The sequence below is a fragment of the Natator depressus genome, chromosome 9 (assembly GCF_965152275.1).
Source record: "Natator depressus isolate rNatDep1 chromosome 9, rNatDep2.hap1, whole genome shotgun sequence".
Lineage (NCBI taxonomy): Eukaryota > Metazoa > Chordata > Testudines > Cheloniidae > Natator > Natator depressus.
The window spans coordinates 58,344,416-58,353,970 of NC_134242.1; the positions used below are offsets into that span (position 1 = coordinate 58,344,416).

Genomic DNA, 9,555 nt, shown 5'->3' on the forward strand with positions numbered 1-9,555 from the left:
AGAATAGAGCTGCACTAGGGCCACCAGCAAGCAATGAAGCAGCCAAGCAATGCAGCTGTGCTGGGAATCTCTTTTCTGGGGCTGGGGGAGGGCAGCTCGGCCCCTGCTGCCATTTTGTGCTACAGCAGCATCACTCTGCACTCCCTCTGGCACCCTACAGTAAAAAACAAACAAGGAAAGCAAAAATTAAAACAAACCAAAAAAAAAAAAAAAAAGTCCAGCCTTCTTTATACATTGTATGGAGATTTAAAAGGGCCATACTACCAATCTTGTAAACATCCTTTGCAGGTCACCTTTAAAATAGCTAAAAACTGTGGGGAGAAGAGGAGAGATGAAAGAGCAAGTTCAGCATTGCCAACTCCAATCATTCAAAACCCATGAGTCAGGCCACCAAACTCAGAATTTGGCTTTAAAATCATGAGAAGTTAAACAGTCAATGTTGGATTCTTTGCATTTGCCTTCTGGTGTCTGATCTTAGAGCTAGAAACTTACTTTCAAAAAAAGGCAAACTGGTTTGATTCTGGCATGTTCACATGACTCCAAGTGCTGGGACTTTAAGAAAAAACAAATCCTGTGTGACTGATAATGCAATTGGGAGAGCTGGCAGCACTATTGTGTGCCCCCTCTACTCTACAACAGGGTGAGCGAGTAGTGTGCAGAAGCCTGAGCAGCTTCAGACTGAGCTGAATGTGCATGGCACTGACGGCAGGCCTGGGCCTCCTCTCCTGGTGTAGTGAATGCCACCTGTCTGAGCCCCTCCTCTCACACCTCTCCATGTCATAGCAGTGCGGCAGGTCCTGCTGCAGGGCCAGGCTCTGGAAGATCCTGGCATAGCTGCTGTGTGCCTGGTTGGCTAAGAACACAGGAATTGCCAGGGTGGCTCAGACCCAAGGTCCACCTGGGCTTCACAGAAAGGCAAGAGCCTCACCCAAAGCAGCTGGTGGATCATCTCCCCGCCCAGCAAAGATCTCATCCGAACCCCTAACCGAGACTGGCTTAACCCTGCCTACATTACAGGGAATTATCCCCTGGCCGGATCACAGTTCACAGGGTCCTAATGGGACCTGGCGGGAGACGCCTCCCACTCCCATAACTCCCGTCCACGTTTTGGGACGGGCTCGGAGAGCCAGGCCATGTGCTAGTAGCGATCGCCGCGGGTATAAAGAGGGACAGCGCAGCCCGGGTCCGCGGCAGGGCAGAACGGCGCGGCAGTTGGCCCGGGCCGGGGGCCTGGCTGCGGAGGCTGCCCTGTTAGCGAGGGGGCCGCGGGCACCGCCGCAGGTTGCTGTGAAGTCACGGCGGAGCAGCCGCCCCATGGGGAGCGGGGTGTGCCGGCGGGGACGCGTCTGAGTCGGCCGGGGGCTGCCGAGAGGTGAGAGCGGGGGACGCTCCAGCCGGCCACTCCCGGGGGGTAGCGGGCGCTGGGCATCCTCCCCGGGCAGGGCGGGTCGCCGGGCGGCGCAGTAACTTGTGCAACTTCCTCTTCGGCACACGCCGGCTGGGCTCGGGCGGGTGCGAGCCGGGGGCAGAAATTCAGGGCGCCCCCGGGCTTCTGCAGCGGCCCCCCGTGCACACCGCGGCCGCGCTGCCGGCCGGTCCTGCGGGCCTCCCAGCGGCAGCGCCGGGGCTCGAGCCCCGCGCGCCCGCCCGGCACGTGGTGGGCGGACCCCGGGCCCGCTGCGGGGAACCCCCCGCTCCCGGATCGGGCCCGCAGCAGGGTCCCGGGGAGCCGCTTAGCCGGGCTCGGGCGAGGCGGGGACAAAGGGGGCTGCCGCCGGGTACCTCCCAGCCGGGGGCGGGGGAAAGCTGCGCGGTCTGTGGGGCACGGGGCCGAGGTGCGCTCCGGGCCAGGGCTGTGCTGACGGGCCCCAGCTCGGCCGGCTTGTGAATCCGTTTGGGGCTGGAAGGTGGGGGGGAGATGCCTGTGCTGAGGGATCCCGGGGTCTCCCCGGCCCGGCAGGCTGTGGGCACTAGGGGGCGCTCTCCATCCTGGCCTGGTGGTGGAGCCACCTGGGGCTGGGGCTGGGGCCCCGGATCTGGGTGTATGTTCCTCCTTCCCCCCACCCCACCCCCATTAACTGTCACTGCACGTGCACGTGGCACAGTGGCTTGCCACCACCTGCTGATCCAGTGTGAACCCTGGCCTGGGAGCGCTTAGCGAGCAGCCTCCTGTGAGGTAGGAAAATGGGTATTGCCTTTCCCAGGTGGGGAAGCTGTCACAGACAGGTGGCATGGCTCATCCAGGCAAGTCAGTAGCAGTGCTAGGCACAGGTGCCCCATCAGAGCTAAAAGTGACCCCATTGCCTGATTTAGTCCTGTGCGCTAACCACTGCACTGCCTCTTTCATCTCACTCTGCTGTAATCATCCCCTGATCTGAAACTGCTCTAGCCTTGGCTTTCAACACCACTTCGATACTGTGGAGAGGGGCTCTTCGGAGGTACTGTCAGACACCTCCTTATATTTAGGCTGGTTACAAGAGACCTTTCCCATAACAAGTATGGTTGGCTTGGCAGGGAGGAGTGTGGGGTGATTATAGCTTCCTGTGTCATGGGTGTCACCGCTGCCCTCTACTGGATGCACTCAGAATGGCCCAGCTGTGTGTACTAGACCCTGTACAGCTAATAGTGACTCTCCTCTTGTTTGTGCTCTTGGAAGAGGAGGGCCTGTTCTGTGCCTGTTGTTGGTGAGGAGTATGGGCATGACAGCACTTTAGCAAAACTGTGGGAAAGGACTGAGCTCTTCCTGGCTCCTCCCACTGCTGACTCCCATCCACCCCAGCACTTGAGTTGTACTTGTGCTCTGGCCCCGCCTGACAGTCCCAAGCTGGTATTCCAGTGGGGCCTGGGGCTCTGAAATCCCAGCTGGGCTCTGCACCTTCAGCCTGAATTTCCTTGTTGCTCAGTGGGGTTTTATAGTGTCTCTTCAGAACATGAAAATCTCCCAAAAAGCAGCAGCAGAGGCTAAAACTGGACCAATTCCATTCCCCTCCACTGTCCTGTCTAAGCTAGAGCTTTGGGAGGTGTTAGCACATGTTGGCTAACACCTTCTAAGGCCCCGCCTTTCCATCCATTCCCTCTGAGTGGGGGATGGGTTCAAACTGAAACTCAAGTCCGCTTAACGGCCCACTGGCCATCTGTTCAATTCTTCTCTCCCCAATTCCCTGCCCGCATGCTGCAGCATTCCTGGAAGAAGCATTATTTAACTACCCACAACACTTGTACAGTGCCAGCATCTTCTACCAACAGTTTAACAAGATCCTCCCTGAGAGAGGTGGGGATTGACCTCTAAGGAAAATGTTATTTGGGGGCCTAACTAGATCTGAAGCTGTCCTCCTTTCCCACCTCTGCTCTGCTGTGAGGAGTGTGCTGTGGACAGAGTGGGCCAGCAGCAGTGCCACATTGATGGACTTTGCATTTTAAGTGGTGATGACCATCAAGCGTTAAAGCTTAAACCCCTACTGAAATAAAGCTCTCAATGCAGAGTGCTATTGTATTCCTCTGCTAGCTGCAAGGGCTGTGCTCCAGGGAAGGGGTGGCCCTGTTGGGTGGGTTAAGTGCAGTGCAATGCCCTGGGATGCCCTTTTCCAATGGGGGCAGATCGCAGCCCTCTGGCTATGGCTGACAAATCATTGTTTTGTATTACCATTGCCTCTAGAAATCATGGAGCAGGAATCAGCTGCAGGTAGGCATATTTCTAGTAACCCTGAAAAGGCACAATCCAGATGATGTCAGTCCCTCCCTGGTTCGGGACTTGCAGGCATCTCCCCTTGTGCATTTTGACTTCTAATTGGTCAACCCCCTTTGGTGCGGCTCTTGCTGGCTGGTGGCCATGTGAATGTGTGCCACTCGAGATGCTGAGGGCCGTTGTTAGTGACTGGGATTCCACTGCATGCTGCAGCCATCCAGCACAAAACTTCTGCCGGACAACTGGTGCAATTAGAGATGGGAAGGGGCCCCTCAACCCGAGGGTACCATTTCACTGGGGGGGGGGGGGGGGATTGCAAATGGGTCTGGAACAATTACCCTTCCCATATTGCTAAATAGGGGAGGGAAACCAATTAGATCCAAGCACATGGGGTGGGGGATCCTTGCAGGGACATTATTAGAGGATTGCAGCCCTGCATTCCCAGGACAGGTCTGTTCTCTGCCCAGGGTGTTCTTGAGCAGTGTGGAGCCAAATATTCCTTTGTGGCAAAGAGGAATCTGAAGTGCTGTTGGGGCTGGAAGGTAGCTGGGGGCTACCACATCCCACGGGCTGGGGGAAGACTGTTACAGACATTCTGCTTAGCACGTTCTCCCTGCTGGGCAGAGAGGGGAGGAGTGCCCAGGGCTCAGGGGCGTCTGTCTCAGCGCACAGGCTGAGGATCCACCAAAGGTACCAGACCCAAATACATTGAGCTGGACCACCTGCCTGGAGTGCCAGCTCTCTGGCTAGATGCCCCTGTCTAAGGACTATGACCCTCCTAGCAGGATGAGCTCTGCTTAGGCAATTGGACAGAAGCTCAAGATGCTTCCTGAGATGTGGGATGGGGTCTCTGCCATGGCCACTGCTGAATAGGGCAGCCTTGCCAGGCAAATGCGTCTGCACCAGCCTCTCCACCATGGAAGAGTGGGAAGGGAACTGGAAGCAGGCAGGAGGGGGTCTGGGGGTGGAGCATGGGCAGGGCCACCCCAGGCTGATTGGGGAGGCACAGCCTCCCCCGGCCTATGATACCTGCTGCCCATGCAGGGCAATTACTGGTTGATCCATCCCCTGTCGTCCAGTACCAGCATCTGAGGCCTACGGAGACCCAGAGCATGGGGTTGCATCCCTGGCTATCATGGCAATAGCCATTCCTGGACCTATCCTCCAGGAACTTATGTAAGTTTTTAATTTTATTTTTTTTATACCCAGTTAAACTTTTGGCCTTCACAACATCCTGTGGCAATGAGTTCCACCGGTTAACTGTTGTATGAAGAAGTACTTCCTTATGTTTTAAACCTGCCTATTAATTTCATTTGGTGACTCTGGGTTCTTGTGTTATGTGAAGGGATAAATAACACTACCTTATTTTTCTCCACAGCAGTCATGATTTTATAGACCTCTCTCATATCCCCCCTTAGTTGTCTCTTTTCCAAGCTGAACTGTCCCAGTCTCTTTAATCTCCCCTCATATGGAAACTGCTCCAGACCCCGATCATTTTTGTTGCTGTTCTCTGTACCTTTTCCAATTCCAATAGGTCTTTTTTTGAGATTGGGGGCGACCAGACGAGCACACAGTATTCAAGGCGTAGGCGTACCTTGGATTTATAGTGTGCTGTTGTGATATTTACTGTCCTATTATCTATCCCTTCCCTAAGGGTTATGAACACTCTTAGCTTTTTTGACTGCTGCTGCACATTCTGTCCTAGGGGACACACCCATAATCAAATCCACATCATGACAAGCATCATCCAGCACTCTGGTTGCCAGCTTCAGCCTAGGTTGCCATGGCCTGTGAACTCCCTCCTGGCCTCTCCAAGGCCAACCTGAAGGCAGGCTGGCAGGGATGGTGGGTGGCTGGGCACTTGCCCTGCTGTTATAACAGTTCTGTGGCTAAAGAACTCCAGTCTCCGGGGGCAGCAGCTTGGTGGCTTTTGCTAGCACTAAACTCTGCAAGGAATGCAAACTGGCTCAGCATCCAAATCTGAAGGAAGTGGCAGGGCTGCAGGCAGGGGATTGGGATGGAGAGGTGGGTAGCTTGGCTGAAAGGGAATACGCCCATGCGAGCACCTGGCTGGGATGGGACTGGAATAGAGCATATGTGAGCACAGCTGGGTTTAGCTCCCATGAGGTGGTGGAACCCAGGGTGGCTGCATTCAGAGTTATGGTGAGATCTGCCCATCAGGCACTGTCCCTCCGCTTGTGCTGGCTCCCTGCACAGGGGTCTCCAGCGGTGCAGGGCCTGGTGCTGATCCTTAACCCAGGGTGGAATGGCCCTGGTCTGCAGGAGGGGATGGCAAATCTTGAATGCCACTGAAATAGCCTGGGGAATGCCGTGGACACCAAACCTGGCAGGCTGGTGATCCAACAACCCCTGCCAGCTGGCTCTGCCTGAGCTGCTCACAGGATCTGGTTCCAGAGGTGCTCTCCTCATTCCCTTCATGGGCTGGCACTTCACTGGCAATGGGGTGGCCCTCAGGTCCCAATTCAGGCTGCGCAGTGAGTGCTGGCTCCCATGTGGGAATGCAGGCTGCAGGGCAGTCCTCGGCATGGTGCTTGTCTGTGGTGGTCTCCCTGTCAGCCCCTCGGACTTGCCCTTTGCTAGAGGCACTGGATCGGGGAGGGGCACTGGGATGTGGCTCTTGTAGTAAGAACTCCTGTTTCTCTTCCAGGACCCAGCAGGAGATGAGCTCTCTGGTTTATCCCAGCCTGGGCATGAAGGACCGCAAAGCAGTGACCATCCTGCACTACCCTGGGGTGGGCATGAACGTCAGCAAGGCCAGCACAGGACCCCACATCACCAGTGCGGGCATGATGGCCCCCTCTGCGACCCCCCTGCCCTCAAAGCAGCCCTCCTTCACCCTGCCAACGGCCCCTCACCTACTGGCCAGCATGCAGCTGCAGAAACTCAACAGCCAGTACCATGCCATGGGGGTCTCGGGGCACCCAGCGGAGGCTGGGTCCATCCAGAGCTGGGGCTTTGGAGCCCAGCCCCTGGGCCAAGGGGCATTGGCTCCCCCTGCTGGCACCCACAGCCCTGGCATTATTGATTCTGATCCAGTGGATGAGGAGGTGCTGATGTCACTGGTGGTGGAACTGGGCCTGGATAGAGCTAATGAGCTCCCAGAGCTGTGGCTGGGCCAGAACGAGTTTGACTTTGCTGCAGATTTCCCTTCCAGTCGCTGATGCCAGACTGACCTTGACCACAGGCAACCCTGGCAGAGGAGTTGAACTGGACAGCTGTCAAGGGCAGGCTGGCATGATGGACCGGGCCCTCCAGCCAACTGAGAGGCCTCTGGGTCTGGTTCCTACTGCAGCAGAGTCCCCCTCTGCAAGGCTGCACCCATGCCATTCAGGACAGTTCGGTGAAGCTGGAGAAACTACAGCGCAGCTGGTGCTCTGTGGGGTGTTTTTGGGCTGCGTGACCTAGTGCCTGGTGGGGTTGCACCTTACTGTGGAGGGCTAGCGTCTCCTGCTGGAGGTGGGATTTAGCCCCCAGGGCACCATTCCCCAAACTGGTGCTGGAGAAGGAGGCGGACTGGCAGGCGAATGTGGCAGGGCAGAAGCTGAAGACACAGGAATGTCGGCTCAACCAAAACGTACACCCCTGCTGTGGCCTGGGAAAGGGCTGCCCCCAAAGGGGTCCCTCACAGCTCCCAGGGACCAGAGCTGTCTGCCATCCCTGTAGGGGGCCAGTGACTCACATTACAGGGGAGACAGCTGGGGGCTAAGCACAGTACCTGGGGTGCTGGGACTGGGGGGAGACAGGGTCTGTTTTTGCAACAGCGTGGGGCTGCTCCTGTGTGGCTTTTCAATAAAACCCGTGGAAGGAATTGGCCTGTCCACAAGGCTGGGGCCTGGCTCTTATCACCCCTTGTGCTGATTTACAGTCATGCCTGGGGTTGCCAACTTTCTGATTGCAGAAAACCAAACATGCTTATCCTGCCCCTTCTCCAAGGCCTCACCCTGCTCACTCCATCTCCCATACCTCTGTCACTAGCTCTCTCCCACCCTTGCTTGCTCACTCATTTTCACCAGACTGGGGCAGGGGGTTAGGGTGTGGGCTCAGGAGTGGGGCCAGGGATAAGGAGTTTGGGGTGCAGCAGGGGGCTACAGGCTGGGGCTTGGAGTGTGGGTGGGGGCTCTGGGCTGGGGGTGAGGTCTCCAGCAGGGGGTGTGGGCTGTAGGGTGGGGCCAGAAATGAGGAGTTCAGAGTGTGGGCAGGAGGTTGGGGTGCAGGAGGGGGTCAGGACTCAGGGTGGGGGTGCAGGCTTTCAGGTCAGGCTGGTGATGAGGGGTTTGGGGTACTGGAGGGGGCTCCAGGCTGGGGTGGAGTACAGTGGAGATGGCACACAGGCTGCTGGGGGCATGAGCCTGGTTCTTAGCAGTGCAGTGAAGCTGAGCAACTCTGATTTTTCCCAGCCACTCACAGGGGAACGGTAGGAAGGCTGGGCGGGTACATATCCTGGCTGCTGCCATGTGGCCAGGACCATGTAGACACATCCTGTCACTGCACTGTTTCTATTTGCAGAAAACCAGTGTGGACATGGTAGCTCACATGTTATTTTGCAGCATGGTTGCTCTTGCTCACCTAGGCTAACATGAGAAGAGTGGCACAGGTAGCTTGAGTTAGCTCTGTAGTGAAGAGGCATCCAAACACAACTGCCCATGCTTTGTACGTGTACCTGCCATTGAGCACCAGTCACCCCACTGTCTAGGCCCAGCCCCACAAATGCTGGGATGTAGAAGAAGCTGTTTAGGACACATTTCATGGTCTTGGCCCCACCCAGTGGCCACAAGGAAAACTGCATGAGCATGTCCATATGTGGCTAGTACACCCAGCAGGATGGCAGCAGTATCTCAGGGGGACGCTTGGTTAAATGGACAGACGAGCCTGGCAGTCTGAGCAGCACCTGTGCAGTGGCAGTGATGGGCCAGGCTTGGAGACACTGCAATGACCCAGCAGTCAGGGATCACGGATTGGGTAGGGAGAGGGGGCAGCAGGTGCTGGCAAAGAATGTGGGGATGAGGGGGTCAGTGCAATGGCCCTGGACTCTGCCCTGGGTCCAAACCAGGCACCTGTGAAATGAGTTTGGCAACCTGGGCTTAGACAAGAGCAGGTGCTTCCTTAGCTAATCCCCTGCACAGCTCCTGTGGGTGCTACTAATGGCCGTGGCTGCTATTAGCCATCAGTCTCTTGCCTAAACCTCCTCCCTCTCATCACCCTTAGGAGACTGGCTCTTCCCCAAAGCACTGTGGGAATTGGCTGAAAGCTGGGCTGGTGGGGAGGGGCTCTAGGGTGGAGCATCTTGCTGGAGCCAACCCCTCCCTCTTGGGAGGCCCTGGGAGATGGGTTCCTGCATCAATGGAGAACCAGCTTTGAGGAGCAGAAAGGGAGTGTGAGATCAGGGGTCCACTTCAGAACCGTAATGGGGTGCTGAGATCTGCAAGGCAGCCTGGGGGATTTGGACATGTTTCAATAACTGGATGTTATGTGTCTAAAGCCCCTAGACTGCCTGGGAAATTTCAGCCCCCTTTTTTTAGCACTTGAAGAGAGACTGGTACAATGGTCCCACACGCTAGGGGTGCTGAAGATTTTAGAATTCAGCTGGTAAAATCCCAGCAGAAAGATGAGAAATGCCCCAAAAGGGACACCAGCAAGAGTAAAACCGTATAAGTAATAACTGAAGTGCCTCCCCTGAGTTGTTCCCCCCACTGGAGATGATTAAAATGGGAATATTTAGCACCTTAGATGTCAGAGTGCCATGCAAACAGGAGTGAATTCTTCCTCAGAAGGTCCCTGTAAAGTAGGTGAGTTTATCACCCTGTGTTACAGATGGGGAAACTGAGGCACAGTGAGGGGCAGCAACTTGT

At 56.2% G+C, this 9,555-nt stretch overlaps 1 protein-coding gene across 1 annotated transcript; it reads left to right on the top strand.

Moving 5' to 3' along the window:
• The first annotated feature begins 1,129 nt into the window (after window positions 1-1,129).
• On the top strand, window positions 1,130-7,520 carry CITED1 (Cbp/p300 interacting transactivator with Glu/Asp rich carboxy-terminal domain 1). The gene is made up of 2 exons (XM_074963053.1): window positions 1,130-1,372; window positions 6,354-7,520. Exon 2 carries the CDS (start codon window positions 6,367-6,369, stop codon window positions 6,865-6,867), a length of 501 nt encoding a protein of 166 aa, XP_074819154.1. The 5' UTR covers window positions 1,130-1,372; window positions 6,354-6,366; the 3' UTR covers window positions 6,868-7,520.
• The last annotated feature ends 2,035 nt before the right edge of the window (window positions 7,521-9,555 follow it).